The sequence below is a fragment of the Leptosomus discolor genome, chromosome 10 (assembly GCF_034619465.1).
Source record: "Leptosomus discolor isolate bLepDis1 chromosome 10, bLepDis1.hap2, whole genome shotgun sequence".
Classification (NCBI taxonomy): domain Eukaryota; kingdom Metazoa; phylum Chordata; class Aves; order Leptosomiformes; family Leptosomidae; genus Leptosomus; species Leptosomus discolor.
This window is the reverse complement of record NC_141400.1, coordinates 13,814,870-13,842,460: the sequence shown is the minus strand read 5'-3', so window position 1 is coordinate 13,842,460 and position 27,591 is coordinate 13,814,870. Positions and strand designations below refer to the sequence as shown.

The 27,591-nt window shown below is 54.2% G+C and overlaps 1 protein-coding gene across 1 annotated transcript in view; it reads left to right on the top strand.

The window, feature by feature from the left end:
* The window catches only part of LARP1 (La ribonucleoprotein 1, translational regulator), a 42,553-nt gene extending 15,927 nt beyond the window's left edge, over positions 1 to 26,626 (top strand). The window contains exons 2-20 of the mRNA XM_086471290.1: positions 676 to 702; positions 14,395 to 14,456; positions 16,073 to 16,138; positions 16,930 to 17,101; positions 17,709 to 17,840; positions 18,031 to 18,174; positions 18,863 to 19,025; positions 19,302 to 19,446; positions 19,668 to 19,842; positions 20,694 to 20,863; positions 21,169 to 21,528; positions 22,719 to 22,842; positions 23,455 to 23,660; positions 23,756 to 23,862; positions 24,258 to 24,409; positions 24,677 to 24,821; positions 25,061 to 25,170; positions 25,686 to 25,813; positions 26,401 to 26,626. Of these exons, the coding sequence (XP_086327416.1) occupies positions 676 to 702; positions 14,395 to 14,456; positions 16,073 to 16,138; positions 16,930 to 17,101; positions 17,709 to 17,840; positions 18,031 to 18,174; positions 18,863 to 19,025; positions 19,302 to 19,446; positions 19,668 to 19,842; positions 20,694 to 20,863; positions 21,169 to 21,528; positions 22,719 to 22,842; positions 23,455 to 23,660; positions 23,756 to 23,862; positions 24,258 to 24,409; positions 24,677 to 24,821; positions 25,061 to 25,170; positions 25,686 to 25,813; positions 26,401 to 26,622 (2,810 nt within the window). The 3' untranslated portion in view covers positions 26,623 to 26,626. The remainder of the gene's footprint in view (positions 1 to 675; positions 703 to 14,394; positions 14,457 to 16,072; positions 16,139 to 16,929; positions 17,102 to 17,708; positions 17,841 to 18,030; positions 18,175 to 18,862; positions 19,026 to 19,301; positions 19,447 to 19,667; positions 19,843 to 20,693; positions 20,864 to 21,168; positions 21,529 to 22,718; positions 22,843 to 23,454; positions 23,661 to 23,755; positions 23,863 to 24,257; positions 24,410 to 24,676; positions 24,822 to 25,060; positions 25,171 to 25,685; positions 25,814 to 26,400) is intronic.
* Positions 26,627 to 27,591: the final 965 nt, after the last annotated feature.

The window sequence follows — 27,591 nt, the reverse complement described above, 5'->3', positions numbered from 1 at the left end:
ACCCTCCAGACTCCAGCAGCTCTGCACAGCGGGCTGTGCTTGCTGGCAGAGCCACCTGAGATGGGAAGGGGAAGGCGAAGGCATTCCCCCAGGGTGATGAGTGATGTGCCAGGGCACCGGGCATCCATTCGGGTGACGGCTGCATGCTTCTGGCTCCCCGTTCTTCGGTATAGGTGCTGTGTGGGAGCCAGGCACAGCTCTTGGTGTCCCTCGTGGCTGCAAAAACCATCAGGAAAATGCTTGTTTTGCTTTTGCTTTGGCTGCCACCTTCACTCCCCAGCTGGTCACTATGTTAGATGTTTTCTATGCAGGTTTCCATTTGATAATGCTGGCTAGGGGGGAGCGTGGGGGTGCCACCGACTAGCTTATTGTGTGGAGCTTTGTACATCTCATGAGCTTTTTATTCCTCACTGCTGTCTGTTAGAAGCCAATATAGAAGGTTATTTATGAGAGTAATACATTCAGGTAAACACTGTCACCTTCAAAATCTTTCTCACAACAAGTGGTTGAATTGAGGTGGGTTCCAAGCTGGATTGATGTTTAACTTGGGATACTAAGAAAATACTTCCTCTGTTTAGCTAAAGCAAACAAATCAAGTGAGGAGGAGCCTTTTAAATATGATTCACACTCCAGCTGCAACCAATACTGATTGTTTTCTCTTTTTTTCTTTTACAGATATATTTCCAACTGATGGCCAGTCTGGTATGTATTCATTAAAAATTGAGTTCTTCAAACCTCCCTCTCTCTTGCCTTCCCTGCACTTCTCTTTCTAACCAGATTTAGAAGATTGGTACAGGAATATGCAACAGACATTAATTTAAAAAACAAACAAACAACAAATGCTAAAAACCCAGACCAAAAAAGCTCCTAAAAAAAAAAGTAACCCCAAACAAAAATAGCCCCTCTATTATTTGGCCATTCCTGCATGGCAGTGACGTGTTTTATGCTTTCATGTAGTGATGACTGCAACCGCTGGAAGGTTACTTTCCTTCTGTACGTTGTAGCATGGCAAATTTGGGTGCCCAGGGTGAAGGAGTTTGGGAACTTGTAGGTCTTGATCATCACACATAACTGAAAACATTGACGTGTTTTCACGTGAGATGCAGCTGAAACTCAGAATTGCTGCTGCTAGTCTGTGTGTTAGTTGTGTACAGCTTGATGCGTCTGTGAACCTGAAGATGTATGTTTGAATTGGCAATACTTTGAAAAGGTGCAGACTTCCCCCTTGGTTTGTTTCATCTGTGTGTTGCTGCTGAGTATCACTATTCATGATGCGTGCACCCTCGCTAGGAGGGACCCTGCAGAAATGAACTGGGGTCCTCAAGAGGGAGGGGAGGCTACTTTGGGTGGAGGTCCCAAATCTGGACAGGGATGTAGTTTTTAAAATCAGGTATCAATGATCTCAGTCCTTGCCTTTCTCAAACTGCCAGGAGCTCTTCATCCAGGTTGATGTTGATGAAGTGCCAAGACTGAAGGAAAGGTTAATGTTTTACCCAGTGATACCAAGACCAGTCAGTAAGATCCTGTTGTCTCAGAGCTGTAGTGCCTTGTGGAGATGTCCCATAGCAAAGGCACTGGGAATGGGGGTCAGTGCCTGGCCTGGCCTTGTGTGACCTCAGACATGTCACTGTGTCCACCTCCTACCTGAATCTTTGGCTTTGCATGGGATCACATTGCCCCAGTGCCTGTGACAGTGTGAGGATAAGTCGGTTCTGATTTGTGGAGGCATTGCGTGGTCAGGATTTGGAAGTATGGAAATCGGCTCCATTGTCTTAAAGCTGATTTCAGTAAAAATAACTCACTGGTTTTGAATGGTCAGGTATTTGAGACACTGTAATTTGACTTCATGAACTGAACAGACGGCTGAAGTTGTGCATGTTTCCAGAGCTCTAGGCAGCTAATGAGGGCATAGGTATATAACTAGATCCACTGGAGCATTGCAGAGGATGCCTCTTTAGGTGTTGAGGAAGTAACCCAAGTAGTCAGCCAGCCCATTTGTAAGTCTGTCATGATTTTCTTGCTTTCAGAACATGTGTGAGAGTGAAATATAAAGGCTGGTTTTGAAGGAACAAAAGTATGTTCCCATGTGTTGAGTTCATAAGAGGCTTTTCTCCACCCTGCTGAAGATCTGCTTTCATTGGGTGTTGGGTTTTGTCTGCCTGTGCTGCAGACTTGGAGATGTCCTTTGGTTGGCACAACTCCATCCTCTGCTCTCCAGCTGGTTGGGGACCTCCACAGCTGCCTCCAGGGTGGGGCATGAGCGTGTGTCTGCAGAAGATGATAGTGTTTAGCAAGTGCATGTTACGTGTCAATAGCCTTGCAGAGTACATCACCTACAGAGCTTGGGGTTTTTATAAAATTCAATGTTTTTAAAATAAGTGAAAGCTGAAACAGGGTTCCTCGTAGTGGTAGCTGCACAGGATGCTGCGCAGTCCTTTCTCATGCCTTCTCCAGAAAAGCCTTAAAGCTGGTGCCATGCTCTTTCCTCCCATGCACTAAGCTTATCTGGAAGCCCTGGTATCTCAAAACACAGTGAAATGTGAAAGCGGCAGGCGAAGGCAGGGTAGCACTGCTGGTAGGGGGGCAGCAGGCTTGCCTGGAGCATACCTGCTCCTAGCATCAGCATTGTTGTGCACTCCTGAGGCTGTTTGTTTTGATTCCCTCACTTCCCTTTCATTGCTGAGGTTGTTTAACAAGTTAATTTGCTCAAGTCTGTTACTGCAGGTCGCCAGGACTCCCATATCTATGCCATTGCCTATTTTTTAAGGTTAATTTTGTACAGCCAGGTGGGTCTGTATGGCTGGTTTCCTCTCTTGGTGAGAAGTCCGTTGTTCTTCCGCCAAGGAAGCAATTAGCATGGTGACAGAGGTTGCTAAGTTGTGGTAACAGAGTTGGGACTTGCATAGGTGGGGAGCCTGAGCCAAAAATCAGCCATTTTGTAAGCACAGTAGCTGTAGCATGCCCCAAAGCATGTTCTCACTTGTTAGTGTATGGGTGCTGGAGGTGTTCTGCCCTCAGCCTGGTGTCATGTGCAAACGCTGTGGAGGTGGAAGGGCAGCGGTGTTTGCGTCCTGGTTACCTAACAGCGTTTGGAAATAAAGCTGTTCTCGGAGAGAGGCGACTGACTTTCCTTCTCTAGCACAGCAGTTCCTCGGTCCTTTCCTCTCCCCACATCCAGCGACTAGGATTTAGCAGTTGTAAGGGTGCTTTCCAGAAGAAACCACTTCAAACCTTGTGATCTGGAGTTCAGGTGGAAAGCTCAGAGCCTTCAACGCTCTCGAGAGTTGCTGGGCTGGACTTGGCGGTGTAGTGGCAGAGCAGAGGGGTGGACTCTCATATTCCCCAGTTCTGCTGTTAGAGGAGAGCTGTGAGGGCACATCTTTACCTGGACCTCTGTGGACATGGTGGCTGTGAACACCTAACCTTGCTGAGGCTGCCAATGCTGTCCACCTCCCAGGACTTGCTGCCACGTGGGGTGAAGTTTGCTGCCTGCTATTTAAGGAAATACTTTTGCTTGCTTTAAACGGATCTCCTGCTAGCTTCCTGCGTCCTCCTGGCATCATACGCTACAGCCAGTCCTCCTCCTCTTGGTGGTGGAGGATCCCAACCTTTTCAGTCTCACTTCTCAAGGTTCTGCCTCTGGGTGATTAAATTGCTTTTCTCTGTGCATCTCCAACACTGCTGTGCCCTTGTTGATATGCCAAGACCAGAGTTGACTGCAGGGTGCAGCTGTGGATATGTTGGTGTTCAACAGAGCAGCAAGTGATGCTCTGTCTTCATCTCGCTGCTCCTGATATTTTTTTTTTTTTTAATCTTATACTGCCCCCCGAGCTGATAATTTTGGAGAATAGTCAGCAGAGGCTCAGATAGCTTTCTTGAATTATAAATGCCACTTTGAGTTAAGTGCTATGAATCTTTTCATAAAGAGATGTGGCTGATGCTCCCACTGCAAGGAAGCAGTTTTTAATCCTTTATAAAGAAAAGGAGGGGAGGTGGATCTTTAAATTAGGAGCAAAAGTGCTGTGTTGCCCTCTTTTGTAGCTGGGTATTCCTGACTCCTTTGGGAAGGCTCACTCTGGTTAGCGTGGTTTTACTCTTTTGTGCTGTGTATTGAGACAGGGGAGGCAGCCACCTGTAGCACTAGGATTACCTGGATTGGAGAGAGTGGTTTATGCAGCAGGATCCACGTGATTGTGCACCCAGGAAGGAATTTGGCAGCATTTGTTGTATCAAAGTTATTTAGAAAAATCTTGAATTTCACTGTGTCTGGCTTGAGGTGGGGGGCATAAGTCGTATCTTGTGCTTGGAGAGCACGCCCTGAAATCAGCTCAGCTGAGGTACAGTAATCCTTAAGTAGCCTTTCTGCCCACTCTCAAAGATTGCAAGGATATTTGGCTGCCTTGTTGCCCTGGTTTTAATGCTCTGGAGTCCCTGACGGGAGGAAGCCCCCATACCTGCGCTTAGTTTAATCCAGGTGGTTATAGGACTGTAGGATTTCTTCAGCTCATTTCTGGAGACACCCTCCTTAGTGGGTGACTTAGGTCTGGCCTCCCTAAATTCCTGGGACTGTTTGGTGCACCTGATCCCACCACCAAATCCATGTTGCTTTGCCCTGCCCCAAGAGAATGGGGCTGGATTTCTGCCTGGTGGTGGCTTTGTCTTCCTTGGCCTGGCAAGCTGAGCTGCTGCTCGGTCTCTTTTTGTTACACACAGTTGGGGAGGCAGGTTTGTAGCTGACCTGGTGCAGGCTTCGAGGGCAAGGTCTCGCAGTCGCTTTGCAAGTGGCCGCTCTACAGGGGACACGTTGGTCCTGCAGAGATCCCTCTGCAGAAGTAGCCAAAGTCAGGTACAGGAATCACAGTGGGGAGGAACTAAGAATGATGTTGCTTTAAATTGCATCACGGTCTCCTTTCTAGAAACCCAATCCCTTGCTCTCTTCTTTGAGATGACAGGTTTTCCAGAGGCATGTTTTGTGCAGAGTTTGCACCTTTGCCTTGTACAACCCCTTGCCCCCCTCTGCTGGCGTGGGTGGTGGAAGCTGCGCAGTCCCCTCCTAGACAGTGCGAGTGCTCAGAGCTGGAGGGTCTCACGGCAGGCACTTGGCTCTCAATTCCTGTCTCTTTGTTGTTAAATATTTAGTGAGACGTACCAGATGCTTCCCAGGAAGGGTTTTGTCAGCTTCCAGGTCCCCAGATGCTGCTGCAGAAGAGGCTGACGGCCATTAAAGGGATCACATCAGTGCGACGCCCTGGGTTTGGCAGCGACGCGGTGACCTCTTCTTGCTCGTGCTGCGGGTGCCGCTTGTTGTGCTGTCTCATGGGCCGCAGTGGGATGCGGGCATAGAGCACCCCACTGCTGATGACAAGAGATTAATGATGTCTAGTCCTCAGGCTTTTTTTTTTCTTCTCCTTTAAAGCTCTTCCACTGCAGTGGGAGGGGGAGCGGGTGATGCTCTTGGCTTTTGTTGCCACACACCTTTTTTCTGGGACTTTCTCTCCGCAGCAGCAGCGTGCGTGTGTGACTGCTGCCTGGCTGCCTTTGCTCCCTCTCTGTTTTCAGCATGGCTGTGTCTGTCTTGTTCGCTCAGAGAGAGGGGTGCGTTGATCCAGGCGAGGCAAAGTCCTGTCACCAGCACTGAGCATCACCAGCCCTGGGCATGCAGAGGCCGGCAGTCAGCATGTCACTGCTGAACGCCGCTCTGTGCTGGTCACACTGGTCAGGTTCCTAGTGCACCTCCCACTTTCGAGATAAGGTCCAGGACCTTGGGCTGGGCCCTGTTTGTTACTCTTGGCACTTATCAGCTTTTGCTGCTGACAAGGTGACCGGCTGTGCAGTGCTAAGGATGGGGAGGGAAGGTCCCCCAGGCCGCACGCTGTCTGCACCCCCTCGGACAGCCTGTGCGTGTCCACGCTCACTCCGGTGCTGGGCATCCCCATCTTAAAACTTACAACATCCCTGTGTTACAACTCCTGGCTGGATGAGGGACTGCCCAGGTGCCCTGGAGGTACGATCTCTGGAGGTGGCAGGTCAGCTCCTCCGAGGGGGGGCAGGGGAGGGGCGGGCTCGCTAGGTCATCGTTTTTCCAACTAAATATAGTTGCCCGTGCTTTCATAAGGCCTGGGATTTTTGCATCACGTGACTGTCTTATCCCTCCTGGCCTGCAGTCGGTCAGAGAAGGGGATCGTGTGTCTGAATGGGTAATAATTAACTGTTAACTAGCTTTTCATTAGAGCCTGGCAGAACAAGCAGAGCAGTGCAGCACAGAGGTAAGCAGGACTGGAGGAAACTGCTCCTGGCCCCTCCTGGAGGGTGGACACCCCCCTTTAATTTACAAATCAGTTGCCCCCAAAGGTGAGTGGGTTGGGATGTTTTTTGCTGAGCTTTATAAGGTGTTGTGAGTCCTGCCATGCCTTATGTGTCTGTCCTTGATGTCGCGTAGTTCTGCTCATGTCACCCCTCCCTCTCCCCCACCACCATTTTTTTTGTTTTGGGTCATGAACTGTCAGCTGGTCTTCAAGCCAGCTTGGAGGAGAGCCTGACCCTCATCTCTTCCACGATTTGGCCTGCCTGCATGGCCCAGGCCTTCGCAGCCTTGTCTCGGGTGCCCTCCTCTCCCAGCGCCGAGGTGTCCTTGCTGTGCCTTGCCGCCCTGCGTAGCAGCTGGATCAACTCGCGCCCTTTCTCAGGGGCCCCAGCCTGCCCATGACAAACTGACATGGCGTTTGACCGTGAGTGCTGCCAGCTTTTCCAGCCCCTCTCTGAACCATTTAACCCAACAGAGTGTTTGCAGGTGTCCTCGAAGGCTTTTCTCTTCTGTGATGGCAGAGGAATTGCTGGCTAAATGCTCTGCCAGTTGGGGACTTGTCTGCACCAGACAAGCTGGGTCAGGCACTGGTGCTGGAATAGCATCTCCTGCAGGGGTGGTGGGGTGATGGTTGCCTTTCTCCCCGCTCAAGGAGAGCGGGGTGGCTCAGAAACTGTGGGGGCCTGAGCCAGCCCAACTCCCTCGTTTTGACAGTTTCTGGAGTCCAGTCAGCCGGGTGACCTTGGCTGCGTGTCCCCAGTGCGATGCCTCCTGGGGTCTGGAGACCATTGGCTTTCCCAGCAGAGACCACTTAATTTAGGGCTTAGTTTTCCTTAGAAAACTTGGGGGGTTCCTGTGCCGTCTAATTCTGTGTGAGCCTGGTGTCTCAGGGATTGGTGCAGTGGTGTAAGCGTGGATCATGTGTCAAAAGTTTCCTAGAAATCCTCTTCAGGGAAGAGCATTGCTTGAAAAGGCAGTGGAAAGATGTCACTTGCTCTTTGAGAGATTTCATTTGCTACCTTTAATAGTAGCCGTCTGTGCCAGGAAGAATCCACGGTGCCCTCACTGACACTGTTAGTGTTAGAAATGCCCATTGGCATTTCATAACCTGCCTCTGGAGTGTAGCTTTGCCACAAGTTGAAGCGTTCCTGTCTTGGACTGGGAGGCTGCAGGGAGGGTGGTTATGCATCTTTGGTAAGTCCAGACCCTTCCAGCCCCTCGTCTGCCCTGCAGTTAATTTTTGTGTACAGAGCTTGTAACAGTTACATGCATTTAAAAAGCAATACTGTTCCTCAGCTCCTGGTGACCAGGGCTGCGTTGTAGTTGATGCCACTGCCTGCTCTGAAGGTCTCTGTGCAGGTCTGTGCTGTCTGTAGGGTGCTGTCAGCAGAGAGACAGGCTCTGCAAGTGTCTTGAGCTGTGTTACCCACCCCCCCTACCCCGCTCTAGGGCTGTCTTAGGAGGGAGTATCAGCTGAGGGATGCGAGGGCTTGAAGAGCTGGGAATGTAACTCGGGTGCCCACACTCCCAGCCTGTGACGGTGCTGTCCCAGCAGACTGTATTGGACCTGCATGTACCCCTGGCCTTTCTCCCTGCACTTCCCCAGGGCAAACTCCCAAGCTCTCGGAGCCCGTCTAGGACACCCAGGTGGGAGTGTTCTCATGCTCTCTGCAGAGCAGTCAGATGCCCTTTTTGAAGTTATTTTTAGCGAGTGATCTCTGCAGCAGATGCAGAGCTTACATTGCAGAGAAGTGTAGGCAGCTCCCTGCTTCCTTTGCTGTTACAGTAGGGCTTGTAAGGTGGAGTTATGTGCTGAGGAGCTGCAGAAAATTGCTTGGAAGGCTTTGAGCCACAGTGCCTGCAGCTTATCTTTTGCTCCTGCTGAACAGGCTTCCCACATGCTTTCCAAGCCCGAATCCCACTCAGCCATGCAGCTTAAGGATCTGGTCTTCTGCTTGGTCCTGACCTTGACCATTCTACTGCAGTTTTTCTTGCATGTGCAGGAAACTTCTGATGTTGCAGAGGTGTTGCAGATGTCCCTCTTACTTCTATAAACAAGGCCAGACGCTGTGCTGCCCGCTGGGAGCCGTGAGACCACATGCTGCAAGCGGTGGGGCCAGCTGTGGTTCTCCACAGTCCTCAGGAGCAGGTGGGAGCCCCTGTTGTGGAGAGACTCCCTTATGCTGGAAGATGTCCATGTGGTAACATCTCATTTAGAGCTGTTGGAGAACTCCATCCAGTGCCCTCTTGATTTCCCCCTCCATGCATGAACCTCCAGCTACAAGTGCGATTTGTCAGCAGGTAGAGCCGTAAAATGTGGCAGACCTAGAGGAAGTGCAGTCCGTGTGCCCAGTTTGCCCTGAGCCTTATGATGTCTTCAGCAAAACATGAGCATGCCAGGCAGTCAGTGCTGTAAATCCCAAGCTTTTCTACTCGTGCGTGGAGCTGCAGAGACAAATGTTTCCCATCTCAGTCTGGCATTAACTCTGCACATGGCTGAGGCCAGTGCTGAGAGCAGCTCCTTGGGAGGCAGAGGTGGAAGGCGCTACTTGATCTCTGAGGGTATCCACATCTCTCTCTGCACACAGAGTTGCTACCAAATCGCTCCCTGGGGGGCCTGAGGTCCCCTCCTGTCTGCCCATGCTTCCCAGCCCCTTTACAATAAGGGTGTGTTGCCCACTGCTGCTGTCTTGCTGATAAAGAAACGGGTGTAGCAGCCACAGGAGGTGAGCAGAAAGTGTTTGCCTGTCCCTCAAGGCTTCTCTGCTTGTAACTTCAGGCAGGCCCTCTGGGATGGACTCTCGACAAGAAAAACATTCAGCGCTGTCTGCAGCAGGTGGGCTGCTGGTTGGAGGGGGAAGGCTGTTGTGGGCTTGCAGGTCACATCTGGCCTGCAGGACTGTTCCTGCAAATGTCTCTGAAGAAGGTGTGGTGTTGGTGGGCGTGAAGCTCATCAGCTGTGTCCTCTGATGGCTTGTTGTGCAGTTTGAGTGCATGGGCAGTGATGAGTGCCGCAGGAGAGCCTCCAAACTGGTGTCTTGCCCCTTCTGCTGTGTGGATCAGGCTGCCCTGGGAGAGTTTGCTTGAGGCCTGGAGGAAGGACAGGGACAGGGTTGGTGCTGGTTTTCCCTGTTGGCAAGGTGGGGATACGCCTTTGTGCAGCTGTTCTCTGATAGCTCCCTAGGTCTCCTTTGGGGCCACGGTGGGGATTCTTGCAGCTGCAGTGGGGTCCTGTCAGGCTCAGCTGTGGCTGGCTGCCTGCTGGGTCTCTCTTTCTTATGGCAATTGCTTTGCAGGTTGGTGCTGTCCCACCACGTCTATCCTGTCTGTCGTACCCCAGGAGGGACTCTTGTGCCTTCGTGGAAAGACTCTGAAGGAGCTCTCTATCTCCATGGGAAACAGCTAATCCCCAGGCTGATTTTCTCTGCCTGGACAGTCAGCGTGTATACACAAATAGCGTAACCAAGTACTAGTCCTCTTTGGTGTGAGCTGTCTAATGGTTTCTGCCTTCACTCTTCTCAGAAGTTGTCATACCTGGGTGTCCGCTGGCTTCTCAGGAGGTTAATGCAATAACCTTTTCCTTGCTGTGTCACTTTGACTGGGGCACTCTTCTCCCTCTCACTTGCAACCTGCCCAGACCCCCAGGCTGCTCATGGCTCAGCTCACCCTTGCCCAAGCTGCACATGCTCTTTCTCACCTAGACACCTCGAAGAAGCATGGCCAGAGCGAGCGCCCCGTGGTGTTGGTTGTGAGCTGCAGTCCTCATGTGCGCCAGAACTGTCCCATGGAGTGTGGGAAGGAGGGAGGATTGTTTGGAGACTGTTGAGTAGTGAAGAGGATCCCATTGGACCGCTGGGCGCATGGCCGGCTGTCCTGCGCAGCACCCTCGGGCTCCTGCCAGGGCTCTGGGGAAACTGGGGATACCAGTTCAGCTCTTCCGGTCCCAGCAGGACCAGCGGCATGGAGCATGCGCCCCTACCTCAGCCTCTCCAGCGCAAAGTCCGGGCTTTTGGCTTCAAAACCGCCTTCATCAGCAGTTTCTGCTAAGGTGCCAGGCTGTGGGCTGGAGTGGCTTGGGGGCGGGCTGGCTCCTTCCTGTTGACTTGGCTGCCGGGGAAGGAGGGGTGTGCTGTGTCAGGGACTGAGTGTGTGCTGGAGCTGAGGGCTCTGCATTCCTGCTGGGAGCCTGGGCTGCCCTCTCAGGCTGTCCCAGCTGATGCTCTGATGCTCTGAGCCCTTCTCTGTGTTGCACGAGTGGTACACTGGGAGCAAGCACTTACAGCTTGCTTGCTAGAGGGGCAGATATTTCTGCAGTATAGTGCCAGATCTCTGCCCAACCATGTAGATTTATTCCATCACTTACCTTCTCTAAAAATTCATTGCAAGCTGCATTGGATGTAAGAAAAGTCAGGAAACCGGGCTGACAGGTATTGGGTTCGATTTTCCCAGGAAAGGTAGTAAATATGTCTCCTACACTGAGCCCAGTGGTCCTACAGTACATGTCCCTCTCGGGGGTGAGGGGCACATGTAGCTGTGGAGCTGCTGTCACCCTGGCTGTCTCGTCCTTGTGCAACAGCTCTTCTCCTTCCAGGTACGAGGCATTTGCTCACCTGGACGCCCCTGTGAGCTTCCCGCCTCGAAGGCTGCTGTGCCCCAGCCAGCCGCAGGCTGGAAGGAAAGCACAAGGTGTCTGTGCAGCCTTGCCCATCCTGGTGCCCGCCGGGTGCGCTGAGGAGCGAGCGTCAGAAGCCAGCGAATGCTTTGGCTGTGCCTTGGCCATGGGAGGGGTTTGGCTGCAATACTGAGATTGGGGCCACGGTGCTTCCACCTGTGCCATGTCCCCTTGGTTGTTAAAAAATAACCTCCTCGTGGCTGGACAACCCCACGGGCAAATGATCTGGTTCTGGCTGCAGGCAGCGCATCAGAACTCTGAGACCTGCTTTTCTGTTCATGGCTGTGCCAGCATCTGCTCTATGGCCCAGACAAAGCCTTTCCTTCCTTCCCTGCCCGCTGTCCCCTTGCCAGTCGCACACCACTACAGCCCTGGCTCCTGCTGCAGCTGGTTTGTCTGTCCCCTTGCACGGAGGAGTCCTTTTTTTTTTGGTGGGGGAGGGTGGTCAGGCAGTGCTAGTGCAACTGAAAATTACTTACTGCCACCAAATAAATGCAAAAGGACGTTTCTGAAGTGCCAGGAGGTCTGAGATGTCTGTCAGCAGCTTTTAAGGGCTCAGGTATCAACCCGGGCAGTATCTAGTATTCCTCGCTAGCCCTGCTTGTCCTGGGCACCTGTGTGGGGCTGAGCAACACCCACTTGCTCTCTATTTCTCAGTGACATAAGGGCAGTGAGGTTTTCCTGCAGCAGGATTTGGCAGGGGGTCTTTTCAGCTGTGCACCACAAGATGCGTTGCTGTTCTTGCAGGAAGGTTTTCTTCTGAAGCCTGAGCGCCTGGGTGGGCCTAAATGTGGTTGGGGTGGGTTGGGTTTGGTGTTTTAAACGCTTGGGTTTTCTAGAGTCTCTGCAAGGGAACGTGAAGAGCCATTTTGGGTTTGATGTCCAGGAGCTTGACTACAGAATCGCTGATGGGTTGGAGCTGGGGCCCTTGGTTAGGCTCGCATGCCCTGGAAGGTGCCAGACATGCACAGCTTCTGTTCCCTGTGGCTCTTAGCTTTGTGAATGGTGTGTCTGTCTGTCTATCCTCTAGCACAGTCATACCCTCTCAGTGTCCTGCATTGGTCTGAGCAGTCTCCACCGTGACTTGCAGATCTCTGCTCCATCCGCGCTGGCAAGAGCCGCCTGCTGCTCCCGCAGCGGTGCTGGCCTGGCTGCGCTCCCTGGAGCAGCCTCCCTGCCAGCCTGCAGCGCTGTGCTTTGCTTTGCTTTGTGTTTTGTCTTCCGCAGCGCTCTGCAAATGCTAATTAGTCTTCTCAGCACCTCAGCTAGATAAGGGATCCCTCTTCCTATCTTGCAGATAAGGAAAGCAGCAAAACTTGTTTCAACAATCTTCTCCCTCCCCCACAAAGATGCTGGAGTCCGTGGCACCCACCCCTGCGGTCTATGCTCCCGATTCCTCTTTCACTAGAGGTTGTGAGGGGACCTGTCTTGGACTGGTCCCCGAAAAAGCACAAGAACATCTGTGGCTGTGAGGCTCCTGAGCTGAAGCGTCTGGAGAAAAGAGGTGGACACCATTGCTGTAACCCCCAGGGCTGCAGTGCAGTGGGAGCAGGTGCCCAGTGGGATGCTCACAGTGAGAGAGGGAGCCCTGTTCTCCCCCAGCCAGAGATCGGTGCCTAATCAGGCTGCAGAACAAGTTCAGTTATTTTCTTCTGCAGTGCCAGGCATGCCAGTGCTGTCGGAGCAGGCAGGGGTGCTCCGTACCTGTGGAAAACCAGGCTGGCTGTGGGTTTGTGCTGTAGCACTTGGTGCCTTTTGAAGCTATATTTAGTTGGTGACATGTGTGGGCGTCGAGTGGAGGATTTTAAGGGCTGTTTTGAAAGCTCTCGCTCTTCCTACACTAGCAGGAAAGTTTAAAAGCCTTGTGGCAAGCTTTGTGCCGTGGAGCCGGGATTCTCAATAAGGTGCACGTGGAACAAATGAGGGGCACATGGGACTGCTGCTGCTCATGGGGGAAGGCAGTGTGGGTGGGCTGAGGAAGCCCTGGGGGGGAAAGGGGAGGATTCAGGGACCTAGCTGAGAGCTTGGGCTCTCCTGGGGGTGAAATCCCCCACAGGAGCCTTAGGGAAGGGAACCAGGGAAGGGGAGCGCACGTGGCTCTGTCCTGCCATGTCTGACTCTGCCTTATTGACACTTCAAAGTCTCCAGTTCTGAGCAAGGCTGGGCCGGCAGGATGAATCACAGGTTTCAAGGCTAGGAAGGGGACCATTTTTGATCATCTAGGCAAAGTTGTCCTGCTTTACACAGCAGATCAAAGCCAGCTTTGAGTGGAGCTGGGTAGACTATTCAGGGTGTTTCCTGAGGCATCCCCGGATAGCCTCTGCTGTGCCTCAGGCTCTTCTCTTCACCTCCCTCCCACCCTCACCCCCAACCCCAGTCTGGAGTGATTTTCTTTGAAACAAAGCCAGCGGAGTCAGCAGAAATGCTCGCTCCTGCTGGCTGTGTGACAGCAGGCACGGGCTGCCCCGCAAGGCAGGGGCCGGCAGGCTCTCCTCTCCCACTGCTGTCAGGGAGGAGACCTTCGTACTTGGTCATCTCAGGGCTGGTTTGTGTTAGGCAGCGGTGTGCTGCTCTGTTGGACTGTGTGTGTGTCCTGCGTGAGCCTGCTCCTGATCCAGAGACCTTGCAGCCAAACCTGGGAGGGAAAAAAGTCAAATTTCTTTTTCTGCTTGCGAAGAGGTGGTGCGTGAGCAGGAGCCAAGGCAGGTCATGGTGGGGCTTGACTTGCTGCAGGTCTTGCGTGAGGTCCATGGTGGTGTAAACCCCAACAGTTGGACTCTGATACCTTAAAACACCCCAGAGGCACTCAAGTGCCTAAATACTTTTGGCTGTGGCAGGATTTAGGCACTACTTCCCAGATCTGGCTCCTTCTCTCTGTGCATTCCCTCTCGTGAACTTGCTGCCCGATGCTGGGATGCACTGGAGATCAAAGCACAAGACAAGCAGCACCCGCGTGCCGCAGGCTTGCGTGTCCCTCCCCTGGGGAGGGCTGACCACAGCTGCGTGGGGATGGGCCTTGCCTGTTCAAGGGCATGTTTGTTTGGCCCTGTGTAACAGCAGATCACGTTCTGCGTGGTGCTTGACAAAGCGAGCTGAACTCCTCGCCACCCGCCTCCCTGGCTAGCAAGGCAAAGTGGGGAGGGCTGAACTAAGTCAGGGAGTGCCTTCGTGTGGCAGGACGGGGTTAAAGGTCCATTTCTTGGCCGCCTGGATTGATCAGGAGTCTCTGATCTTGATGGGGCCCTTCTGAGATGCAGGTCAGAAGCTGGCTCTGTTTTCTGTTCACCTCTTCCCCTTAGCCCTCCTTTGCTGAAGGGAGAGCTCGCTTGCTTCCCACCTGCTTCTTCCCTCCAGAGCTAACACTTCCACAGCCCTCAACTGTGTTTTAACAGTTGTGTTCTCCTCCTTGTTTTTGTAGAAAATACAACTCCTGCGAAAGTGGTGAGGGCTGCCAACCCGAGACAGCGGAAAGGAAGCAAGGTAAGCTGTGCCTGCTGTCCCCCTCGCTGGCCACCAGCTTCTGGTGCAGTTGTGAGCCCTGTGTGAGTGTCTTGAGGGTCTGGTGAGCAGACAGCTTCCTTTGCAAGCCTCGTTGTGGAGGGGTTGACGTGCTGGCCTGGCCGCTTGCAAGAGCGTGGAAGAGGACATCCGAGTTCTCCATCTCCTCTTCAGCATTTTAGTGGTCTCGCATGTTGCCTGGACTGGTTTTCTGCAGGGGAGACCTTCTCACCTCCCCTCTCACAGGGAGGCACTTGGAACACAGTACTGGCTATGGAGAGCCTCTTCCCCCCCCAGCATCCCAAGGATACCCCAAGTTGCTTGTGGGCTTAGCCAGTGCCTCGCTTCGCAGTGCAGACAGGGCGGTGGTGTGATAGAGCGGTGCGTCCCCGGGTCCTTTCTTCCCTGGGCAATCTGTTCTTTTCTGGCACACAGAGAGCCAGGGTGATTGATTTCAAACAAAGCAACTTCTTTGGAGGAACCAGGGCAATCTGTTCCAGGGGATCAACACGTGATGGAGAGACAGTTGCTTGTGAGGATGTTGCGTGCAGCTGGGGCACAGCTAGGGACATGGGCTGCTGGTGTTGGCTCCCAGCAGCCAGTGGAGATGCACCTGAAACTTGGTACAACTTCCCTTAACTGTTCCATCTCAGGGAGAGGAGGGCCCTGGGGCTTGAAGGTGCTACTGTCTGAAACAGGCATGATCCTGCACTGGAAGTGGTTTTCCCAGGAAACCTGCCTCCTGGGGAGAGGGGCATGGCACTTGAATGTGGAGATACGATCTCATGGGGGACTTGGTGATGCCAAATTAATTAGAAATAATAGCTCCACAAGAACGAGGAGGAGTTCCTGTGCCCAGATAATCTTAAACTCAGTGCCCGGTCATGATTCATTGTGTACCTGGGCAGCTGTTTGGGTCCTTTCCTCTCTGTCCTGCAGGTCCTCTCTGAAATGATGGTAGTGGCCAGCTCACTTACTCAGCAGAGAAGTGACTGGTGGTCCCCCATGTGGCCGTGGGGTGTCTGGAACGAGGGAGCTTCCATCACCATCAGATACCTGCTTGAATTTTTCCATCAGTTCTACATGATCCCTTGCTTGTTGCCTGCACTTGGTTGTAATTGGGCACTTAAGTGAAGCTATGCCTGGCTGTAACCTGCCGCTAGGTGGAGGCAGCTTCTTTAATGGAAGGTGGATTTAGGATGCTGGAAGCTGTGTACTTTCCGTGTGCAAAGGACAGTGCCTGTGATGAGTGAGTTACTTCAGGCAGCTTGGTGCCAAGTGCTGCTGCTGGGGCAAAAAGTTTGGTGGGAGCTGGGAGGCTGGTAGCTTCTGGGGCTAGTGACAGCCTCATTACAATTCCCGACAGACATAAACTTCTCTGCAGTTGTTTGGGATTAATTCGAGACCCTGCTTGGGTGGGGAGAGGGGCTGTGTATATGCAGTTCCGATGCCAACCCCAAACCTCTTGGGGACAGCCATCTGCAGGACACTGGTGGGTGGTGGCTGTGACAATGTGGCTGGAACGGCTTCTGGCTGCTGACGCAGGGAGCAGCACCCGCAGCTTGTGCACTAATGAGACCTTTCTCTTTGGATATAAGGTTGGTGACTTCGGTGATGCCACAAATTGGCCAACACCTGGAGAAATAGCCCACAAGAGCGTCCAGGTGAGAATACAAAATCACTCCAGGGAGCAGGATATGGCCCTTGCAGACCTCCCCGTCCCTCTGGAAGCACTGGGTGAGCCAGGCCATTTGGGGTGCTGAGTGTCAGTGCAGAGGCAGCCAGGAATAGTGTGCAGGGGATTTCCTTTTAGGGCTGCCCTGCATGTTAAGCTCCCTCCCTCGGTGCTATTCTGGGAGCCTGGAGACCGATCTAAACGCCTGGACTGGGTGAAGCAGGTAGGGCAGCTCCCAGACCCACTTTCCTCAGGGCTGCTTGGTGCAAGAGGGAGCCTGGGCAAAAGTCAAGACTTCCACAGGAGAAACTGAACACGTGTGAGAAAGGGCTGGTGTGCCTGAGGGGCATGGCCTTCCTCTCTTGCTACAGATGTGGGTGTCATCAAAACCTTTCTATTTTTGGATGCTGCTTTGCCAGCTCCTGGTTGGCTGTCAGGGCATGAGGGTCACTCACCCTTTTGTCATGGGGGCAGTCTGGTCCCTTGTAGGACACCCCCATCCAGGAGCACCAGGCCTCCCTGGCAGTCTGTATTGGTGGGTTCTGTGCCTGGGGCTTGTATCTCAGCTCAGGCACTTCCCAGCATCTGTAGAGGCCCTTGTCCTGCTCAGACATATGCCCTTCCCCAGGAACAGGACAGCTCGGGGGGGCACAGAGCAGGGATGCTTCCAGCCTAGGGCAAGGTCCTCCTGTTCATGCTCCTGCAGGGACAGCTGGGGTCTGCCTCCAGCTCTTCAGTTCTCCCACCTCTCACATCTTGCCTGCACTGGTGTGTCTCCAGCAGCCGCACAAAGCACCATCCCTCCGGAAACTGCCTGTCAAGAAAGACATGAAAGAGCAGGAGAAAGGGGATGGGAGCGACGGCAAAGAGAGCCTGAAAACCAAATCGGATGAGTCTGGAGAGGAGAAGAATGGTGATGACGACAACCAGAAGTCAGCCCAGAAGAAGAAAGGTAAGGCAGGACCTGGTGGAGGCCCCAGGGCTCAGCCTGGCTCCCCCTCTGCAACCCACAGCCAGGTGCAAGCGTCCACTGCCTTCCTTGGGGTCCTTGCTGCAGGACGTGGTCCCAGCACGAGGGCAGCTGTGGTGAAAAGGTGTTTGCAGGCTTCAAGGGGGCAAAGTGTCATTTTGGTGGCAGCAGGTGGAGTAGGGCCCAAGTAGGGGCGTCTGTGTATCTGGGGAGTGTCGCAGTAGTCTGCCCTCTCACGTGTGCTCCGTGGTCACACAGAAAAGCCCCTGACTGTGGTTTGCATCAGCTGTGGTTGACACACGGGCTCGGTCTGGCCTGAGCCTCGGTGGGCAGAAAGGGGCAGAGGAAGGACAAGTGTCATGAAGCAAGAGGGGAGTTTTGTGTTGTGTCCCTCCATGCCCAAGAGTCCTGATCAGAGCCTTTCTGCATCCAGTGAGGCCTGGAGGGATGTCTGAGGGCAAGGTCGTTCCAAAAGGCCCTGCTGCTTTCTCTCCTCCGTATGTGGGGGCTGTGTGGCAAGAAGGGGCTGTGGGGGAGGAAGTAGACGCTCTCTGAACCTCTGTCACACCCAAACCCTGTCCTTTTGCAGGCAACAAACACAAGTGGGTCCCTTTGCAGATAGACGTGAAGTCAGAGGTGCCTAGGGACAAAACGGCCTCTCGGAACAACCGGCAAAATGAGCAGCACAGGCACCCCTCCAACAACCGCAGCGAGCTGAAAGGTGGGGGCTCAGGCTGGGGACCCGCTCTCCCTGCCCTGGCTGCGGGGCAGAGCAAGCCCTGATGCCCAGGCATGGAACGGGGCAGTGGGCACGTTTCCTGTGTTCAAAGGGCTCCGGGTGCAGCGGGCTGACTCTTGGGAGGTGCTTTCATCCCATAACACTCCTGCCTCTCCTTCCCCGTCTGCTGCAGGCTGGCACCCGGACAACAAGCACGAGCGCAGCTGGCAGGACCATGATGAAACCTCCAGTGTGAAGAGTGAGGGAGGAGCCGTGCGAGGGACCTTCCGGGGCCGAGGCCGGGGCCGCGGCAGGGGCCGTGGCCGTGGCAGAGGAGGTATGTGTGGTCTTGTGACAGCAGGGAGAGATGAGGGCATGTGCTGAAGTGTGCAGGGCTCTGTGTGTGTGTGAGACCTGGGGCTCCAGAGCAGGCTGGGAAGGGCAGAGCACTGGTGGTACAGGGTAATGTGGCAGGCCAGCTGATAAGTTGAGCTGCTTTTAATAAAAGCAAATTATTATTAGTAGTATTTTAATAAAGGCAACTGTCTTTCCGCTACTCAGACCAAGCTCTTCCACCTGTTTCCTGCCCCTTGCAGTACCCCTGTGTGCAGGAGTTGAAGCATGCTGATACTCTGCGTAGGCTTTATGTCATGTTGAGAGCTAAGCAGGAGTCATGGCTTGGATGGGGAAGAGCATCTGCACTGGCATTTGACAGGGCAGTGTCTGTGCTAACCCTGGCACAGCTTCAGTGTAGGGCCTTCGTGTGTCACCTGGGCTGCCCGGTTGCTCCTGGGTAAGAGGGCTTCTGGCCACTCTTTGGATTAGTGTGTTGAAGTTTGGTGGGATCCCTTCTGCGGCAAAGGCTGAGAGCAGGAGGGTGAGTGGTGTCTCATTGTGGGCTGCCATGGGGGCCCCAGAAACAGCACAGAGGGAACTATTTGTGCAAGAGTCCAGCCCCATCTGGCAGCACAGCCTGTGTAGCAGCTCCCAGGGGTTCTGTGCTGACCCTTACTGGTGTCCCACAGGGCACTTCGACTACCAGTATGGGTACCGGAAATTTGAGGGTTCGGATGGCTCCCGCACCCAGAAGTATGCTAGCAACATCACTTACTACTTTGACAACATCAGCAGCGCCGAGCTCTACAGTGTGGACCAGGAACTGCTCAAAGACTACATCAAGCGGCAGATGTAAGCACCATCTCTTCTCCTTGTCTGAGCGTTCGTTGTTGGTGGGATGTACACAAATGCCCTCCCTGGAGACTGCGTAGCTAATCGTGTGGGTGGGGTTAGAGCTGAGGAGTGTTGACTCTGTGCCACACAGCTTACAGCACCAGCTTGCCCCAACTCTGGGCTCCCCAGGCTGTCTCTCTTCAGCCTTGAGTAGCAGAAGTGTGGGGGGTGCCTCAGGGGTGCCCAGAGGAAGGTGGCTTGAAGCTGCCCCTCACTGACGTGTTGTCCATACAGAGAATACTACTTCAGCGTGGACAACCTGGAGCGAGACTTCTTCCTGCGTCGCAAGATGGACTCAGACGGCTTCCTTCCCATCACCCTGATCGCCAGCTTCCACCGGGTGCAGGCGCTGACCACCGACATCAGCCTCATCATCAAGGTGAGGGCAAGGAAAGATGAACTTTGTTCCTGTTCTGCTTCTCGACACCCCTGTCTGAGGCCTGTTTTTTATCTGGCCTGTGGGTGAGATGCAAGTGGAGCCTTCCCTTGTCTGTGACTTGCTCCCTCCTCCTCTTGCTCCTCCTAGGGAGGAAGGGCTGGGGCTGACACTCAAAATGCCAAGGCAGGGCCCTAGGTTAACTGGGTATCACTTGGTTCCAGGCTCTGAAGGACAGCAAGGTGGTGGAAATCGTGGATGAGAAGATCAGGAGAAAAGAGCAGCCAGAAAAATGGGCTCTGCCTGGCCCTCCTATGGCAGACTACACACAAACAGACTTCTCACAGTTCATCAACTGCCCTGAGTTTGTGCCCCGGCAAAGCTTCCAGAAAGAGACAGGTGAGTACTGGGGGAACGTGGAGGGAGGTGTAGGCTGCCGTGTTGGTACTGTAGCAGGGCTAAGACCTTGAGAGTCAGGAGTGTTCCCCAGGGCAGGGCTCTGCTGTTTACTTTCTGCTTAGTGGTGGGAGCTGCTATGGGCCCTGTCCTCAAACCCCCAGAATGCTGCTGCCTCTGTACGTGGGGAAACATGGAAGAGGCTGAGTCTGTGGCTTTTCCTCTGTGGGGGCCGAAGGGACTCGGGAAGGGTTGGTCCTGCTGGAAATCTCTTGGCTGTGCCTGGAAATACTCTGCTGCTGGTGGGCAGAGCAGGGGATGGTTGTGAACCCAGCTTTTCTGTAATTGGTGAGATGTTGGAGCAGGTATGGAGCTGTCAACCGAGTGCTAGGGAAGGGTGTACTATCCTTCATGGGCTGCCCCCTGCCCTTGTCTCCCATCCCATGGGGGCTGGCAGGAGCCCAGGGCTGGGCCCTGAGAGGCCAAGTGGAGGGTCTTGGTGCTGTCGTAAGAGATAGTTTTGGCAGGAAAGGATCTGTTCCAACCATCTTGAGAAGGTTTGCCTGAGAGCAACAAAGCACCTGCTTTAGGGCTTTGTGTGTCTGGGAAACTGTGACCTGCAGAGCTCTGTGGCCACCATCAGCATTACAGCCTTAACTGGAGACTTCCCCCCTTCCCCGAGCACTTGTAGGCAATGTGCTGATAAGCCTTGGCTGCTGGATGCTAGCTAGTCCTGCAAGCTGTGCCATGCTGCCAGAATAACACCCTCTTCAGTCAGGTGCTTTAAGTACGCAACCCCCCAGGCTCCCTCCCTCCCTCCTTCTGAAGCACCTTGTGGCTCTTGTTGGTTCTAGAGTCTGCTCCTGGCTCCCCGCGTCCTGCCAGCCCGGTCCCCACCAAAACAGAGGAGGTCAGTAACCTGAAGACGATGCCCAAGGGCCTGTCTGCAAGTCTGCCAGACCTGGATTCAGAGACGTGGATTGAAGTGAAGAAGAGACCTCGGCCCTCCCCAGCCAGGCCCAAGGTAGGTGGCGATGTAGGAGCTGTTAGGGTGGGGGTCTCCCAGTTGCCTGGGTGACTTAAATCATAAGTAGGCAATTTTCAGATCAAATGGGGTCTGTTGGCCGTGGGAGTGGTGTCCTAGTCTCTCCTAGCCCCATCTGACCCCCTTTGGAGTTGCTCCTCAGTGGTGTAAATAAGGTGTTCTCCCCAGATGGGCAGCTTCTGGCTGTGATGAGGAAACAAGGGGCAATAGTTGGATCTCCAGACAGTAGGCTTGTGTTGCTATGCAGTCTTTACGCTGTGTCACCCTTGTCCCTCTACCTGTAGAAACCAGAGGAGTCAAAGACACCTCAGCAGCAAAAGCAAAAGGACCAAGATGAACCTGAGGAGCTCGACTTCCTCTTCGATGAGGAGATGGAGCAGATGGATGGCCGCAAGAACACCTTCACCGACTGGTCGGACGAGGATTCGGATTACGAGATTGACGATCGGGATGTGAACAAGATCCTCATCGTGACGCAGACGCCTCCTTACCTGCGCCGGCATCCTGGCGGGGACCGGACTGGCAACCACACTTCCAGGGCTAAAATGAGCTCAGAGCTGGCCAAGGTGATCAATGATGGGCTGTACTACTATGAGCAGGACCTGTGGACAGAGCAGTTTGAGCCAGAGTATTCGCAGATCAAGGTGAGAGTGGCTGATCCAAGGAAGGGGGTGCGTGTGGGGTGCGGGGAGCCTTATGTGCAGCAGGCTGGCTGCCTTTTTGGTATGGGGTGGAAAGGGCAGTACAGTGGGTTACAGCCTACTCGTGGGTAGAACAGCCAGGATTAGTCCTCTTACAGAGCTTGGGATTCTTGTCTCCCAGTGTCATGCTCTGCTGTATTGGGGATAAACAGAGCTCTGTAACATGGCGTAAGGCTGCAGCCAGGTAAACAAAGTGCCAGTAATGAGGTGACCTAGAACACACGGCCTGTTGCTCTCCTGTCTGCCAGGGTCTTGGCAGGCCGTGCCAGATCTGTGGGGGAACTGGGTGTCTCTGGACTGTCTGTAGTGCCCAGCGTTCCATGGCATGGTCCCTTGGAGACCACACTTAGTGGGAATGGGTTCATAGATGGCTGGGTTGCGCTTGGCCTGTATTCTTCTCCATTTTGGTGCCAGTTTGCATAGACTTGGGTTTTTAATAGAAAGCCCATCTGCTGCTTTGAAACATTTCAGTCCCAGCTTGGTGACTCTCACAGTCGGGGACTTGCCTAGACTCGTTCAGCGACGGAAATTATTTTGGCTGCGAGATGGGATGGCCTGTTGGAGCTACCAGCTGGGCTCAGCTTTCCCATGTCTGGTACCTGGCACATTGCTGAAGCAGTGCTGCTTGCTGAGGTGGCAGAAGCTGAGGGTATGGGGAGAGCAGGTGACAGAGGGACAGTGTGTGGTGAGGGTATAGGTTCTTCAAATACAGCGTGACTATAAGAAAGCAGGGAGGAGGCTCTAGGGAGGGTGTCATGGGCAAGGGGGTCCTGGCCAAGAATGGGTTACGGAGCTTGCCTTGAACTGTGTTGCACTGGTGCTGACCTGGGTGGGTAAAAGCCTGAAAGAACCAAGCAATGGTTAGTAGAGGTGCCTTGTGGGATCCCCAAAAGCTTGGGAGAGCAGCAAGTGGCTCAGATCTGGCCCATGCAACACCCAGTTTTCTGTCTGTTGCATTTCCCCTTCCTGCCTCTGCGCAGCAGGTTCCCCTCCTGGGCACCCAGGCCCCATGACTGCACTTGGTGCCCAGTGTTGTTGTTGTTGTACAAGCAGAGCGGTGGTCATGATGAGCCGATGGGTTGAGGGGAGAAAAGGGCAGTTGGTTGCTTCATCATTTTTCTCTTCCAATACAGCAAGAGGTGGAGAACTTCAAGAAGGTGAATATGATCAGCAGGGAGCAGTTTGACACCCTGACCCCAGAGCCCCCCGTGGATCCAAACCAGGAAGTCCCTCCTGGTCCCCCCAGGTTCCAGCAAGGTAAGAGACAGGGGACACAAATGTGTGGAACTGAATTTGTCACTATTTCTCCTGATGAGAGGTCCTTGGAGGCTGAGTAGCAACTGGGGAGAAGGAATTGGGGCCACAGGCGTGTGGGTTACCCTTCCCAGAGCAATGCTCTTCTCCCAGCTGAACATTTTGGGGCTCCAGAAGAGGAGGCCCAAAAGCAGGTGTCCCAGTTGAGTGAGGAAACCTTGGTAGACTTTGATGTCACTCCCTCGAAGTGATTTTCCTCTTGGACCCTCTCTGAGTGCCTGGAAGACAGCTGCCTGCTGGGCCTTGTTAGCCTGCACGTGGCACCTGGTGCCCTGTTCTTCTCTTGGGGATGGGGGATTTGTGGCTGCTGTTAGCCCCTAGCAAGCGGGTACCTGGTGGGAAGCTTAGTCCTTGGATCTGCTGCTAGGCTTTGGGCTTTCAGGCCAAGCTGGTGACATGCTGGGTTTGAAGCTGCTTGTCTCGGAGGGCTGGAATGTATCCCTGTATTCCCACCCCTGCTGCTTCCCGTCTGCCAGGTGGATGTGCCTTGGCTGTAGTGGTGCTCTCATGCTCAGAGCTCAGCTTGACCCGAGGTGGGGGGTTTTCTCTGTGCAGTACCTACAGACGCTTTGGCTAACAAGTTGTTTGGAGTCCCTGAGCCTTCAACCATCGCCCGGTCTTTGCCTACGACTGTACCAGAATCGCCCAACTACCGCAATGCCAGGACCCCCCGGACCCCTCGCACGCCTCAGCTGAAGGACCCAACACAGACGCCCCGGTTCTACCCAGTGGTGAAAGAGGGCAGGACGATAGACGCCAAGGTTGGACCAGGGCTGGGGAGCGCGATGGAGCTGGGGTTTCCCAGCTGGGGCCTGGGTGGGAAGGGGACAAGTCCCTGATAGACCGTGTCTTGCAGACTCCGCGGAAGAGGAAGACGAGGCACAGTTCGAACCCCCCGATGGAGTGCCACGTGGGCTGGGTGATGGACTCACGGGAGCACAGGCCCCGAACTGCCTCCATCAGGTACCAGAGATGGGCGTTACGGGCGTTGCGGGGTCATGGAGGAGCCAGAAATGGGAAAGGGAGCGAGTGTGGGAAGGAAGGGGAAAGGCAGCATCTGGTCTTGCAGGGAGGGTCTTCTGTCAGGTGGCTGCAGAAAGGATTGGGACCCAACTTGTCCCTGGTGGAACGAGCTGAGGAAAGTCTGAAGCCTTGGAATAATGAGATGAGACTTGGCTGGAAACATTGGTTCCCTTCCTAGTAGGGTACCCCACGGCTCGGGTCCCAAACCCAGAGTAGACAGTCACAGGGAGTTGGTGGGACCAACAGACAAGTGCCATGGCGTGGAGCGAGACCCCACCCTGCTGTCAACTGGGTCATGCTTAGGAAGGGGATTGACAGGAGTCTCTCGTGCTCAGCTCCAGCCCCTCGGAGGGGACCCCGGCCGTCGGAAGCTACGGCTGCACCCCGCAGTCCCTACCCAAGTTTCAGCATCCTTCACACGAGCTGCTCAAGGAGAACGGCTTCACGCAACACGTCTACCACAAGTACCGTCGGCGCTGCCTTAACGGTAGGGTTGGCTGCACCGTGAGGCGTGGGGCAGGGTGCGGCCACAGAGCGCATGCACGGAGATAAGCAGGGTCCGACAGGACAACCTTGCTCGTAGCTGATGTTTCCCCACAGTTTGTGGCGAGCATGAGCTGTCGCTCAGGGTGTCCAGCACTGGGGCTGGGCGTAGTCACAGTGACACAGGGTCCTCCTGTATATGAGCCCCTGTGCATGAGCTGGCTCCCTGGGAGAGGATCTGCCTTGTAATCATCCCCTCTTCCCGAAACAGAGCGGAAACGACTGGGCATTGGTCAGTCCCAGGAGATGAACACGCTTTTCCGGTTCTGGTCCTTCTTCCTCCGAGATCACTTCAACAAGAAAATGTATGAGGAGTTCAAGCAGCTGGCTGTGGAGGATGGGAAGGAGGGATACAGGTAGGAGAGGAGGGGCAGAGTGGCCTTTCCTGGGAGGGACGTGGGGGAAGACGGGTTGGCATTTTGCAGGGCTCACAGCAAAACAAAGGCAGCACCTCTGCCTTGCTCGAAGGTGGGACTGGGGTCACCCTCAGTCACCTCCTGCTGCTGGTGCACAGCAGGGCTCTTGCCTAAAGAGCCCCTCTGCCCAGGTGTTGCCTGCATCGGTGTCTGAGCACCACGTGCTGCTCTGTTCCCAGGTACGGTCTGGAGTGCCTTTTCAGATACTACAGCTATGGGCTGGAGAAGAAATTCCGGCCAGACATATTTAAGGACTTTCAAGAAGAGACCATCAAGGATTACGAAGCTGGTAGGTGCCTCCTTTGGCCTCCTCTGGGATTGGCAGCAATGTAGCCCAGCTGCATGGCTGCCCCTGAGCCTCTTCTCCTGGCTTGGGGGCAGCCACGTAATGCTGTACACTAACATGTGCAACAGGGACTGGCTGGAGTCCTGTTGCCTGCCTTGCAGGGTTTAGTGGGTGCTCGCTGTCCTGAAGACTGCTGGGGGGATGGAGGAAGGCAATGGGAGGCTGTGGCTCTCCCCGAAACATTTCTCTAGGGGCACCGGTTCCTCTAGGATTTCTTAAGGCCCTGCAGTGCTGAGCCTTGTCACCACCAGGTCAGCCAAGCCTGGGGACATCCCCTGTCAAGAGGGCTGCCCATTACCATTGCTTCCCTCCACGTTCTTCATCTTGACTCGGTTGTGCCCACCGGTGGGACAGGAGGGTCTGTGGGTCGAGTGGTGGGGAAGCCTGGAGGAAAGGGTTCTGACGTCTGGTTTGATTTTGGTCCTGCTGACATCTGGTTTGGTTTTCTTCCCCTCCAGGTCAGCTCTACGGGCTGGAAAAGTTCTGGGCCTTCTTAAAATATTCCAAAGCCAAAAATCTGGACATTAACAGCAAACTGCAAGAATACCTCAGCAAGTTCAAGCGCCTCGAGGACTTCCGAGTGGATGTGAGTAGACACAATGCCTGCACCACACTGATGGCCCCTGCAAACACCCCTCGGCCCCCTCCAAGGACGGAGGATTTGGGGGGCTGGTCCCCAAGCGGTGCCAGGCAGAGGAAGTCAGTGACACCTAGTGTCATGCCCTGTCATTGCAGCCGGGCCAGGAACAAGCTAAAGAGTTTGAATATTGCAAATCCACTTCAGAGCAGCTCATTGGGGAACTGGATGAGCCCAGCTTCCCTGATGAGCTGAGGAGGGAGGAGGAAAGTGAGCCGTGGTGGGTTGAGTGGAGCCAGCATTTTGTGGAGCTTCAGCTCCCAGACTTCTGGACTGTGCCCTTGTGTGAGAAGAGGTGTCTAAGAGCACTTGTCACCCTTGTGCTCGATTGGAAGTCACTCTGTCTTTCTGGCAGCGGTGAATTTGGAGAGGAGGGCAGCTGTGTGCTTGGGGTGAGTGTGTGTGTGTGTGTGTTCATTGTGGGTCAGGGAGAGAAGTTGCAGCTGGAGGTTTGCAGGAAGGCTCTTCGCTCATCCAGGGGGAGGGCATCTGCATCTGGAGGAGGCTGTACTGATACCGGGGTCCTTCTCTTCCAGCCACCCATGGGGGAGGAAGGTGGACACAAGAGATACCCTACAACGTCAGGGGGAGATGGCAGGAAGCGCTACCCATCCCAGTCTTCCAGCAAAACGGTCAGCCAGTGCCCATCCAGCCAAGCCCACGCCTCCCCCAGCCAGCCTGCACAAGAGGATGCCAAAAACCTGAGCCAGCAGTCCGCCGCCCCGTCGGCTGCAGAATTGCAGACAGTGGGGAAGTAGAGAGGCTGCAGCGTCTGCTTCCTGCTGGGGGGATGGATGGGGTGGGTTGGTGGGGGACTGGCTCGGAGAAGGGGAGACATGAGGGGGTGGGACAGGAAGGGAGCTGGAAGGTGGGTGCCCAGGAATAGGCTGCTCGGGAGAAACTTCAACGCACACAATTTTTTTCTCTTGGGGCTGGAAAGCAAAGACGATCTGCATCTAAAAAAACATTTTGCTATTACAACCCTGACCAGAGCCAGACCCGCTCCCAGCAGACCTACCCTTTGCTTTCCCTTCCCTCCCCTCCTGTGCACACACTCATGTCTTAGTGTCTCTTCAAAAAGAAAAAAAATGTTCTGGCTGGGTTGGAAAGGGGAGATTTTTTTATTATTATATATATATATCAAGTTTTAAATTATTGCTAGAAGTTTGTCTGGATTTACCAAAACAAGTCTGCTCTGTGCAGCCCCAACAGCTCCCCTCTGTGTCCCCCCTCGGATCGCAGGGCAGCCCGCTCAGGAAGCTCGGAGGAGCGAGGTTCCCCGATGGGGGACCGAAGCCGCAGCGTGTGGCCATGCTGTGGAGCCTCTGATCTCCGTGACCCGGCTGACGTCTCCCATTCCATGCACGGCGGTGCCTCTCCGACACCAACCGCCACGGCAGGAGCATCACCCCGTTTGTTCTCCTGGTCCCTCCTCCCCAGCATCTTCACCTCCAACCTTCCTGAGGTGTTCTGGCTTTTCCTCTGCCCGCCTCTCCCTTCCATCACGGACAATTTGGAAGTCAACCAAAGGACCTTTGCCAAGGATAGGCTTGTTCTGACTCCTTCCTGCGAGGACGGCTGGTGGGAGGCCGGCAGGCACCTGGACTCAAGCCTGCGTGGATGGTGCACCCGCTGCCCCAGGAATGCCCATCGATGCAAAGACAGGACTTTGCTGAAGATTTTCTCTTCCTTTTCCCTTGGAAAAAAGAAACAACAACAAAAAAACC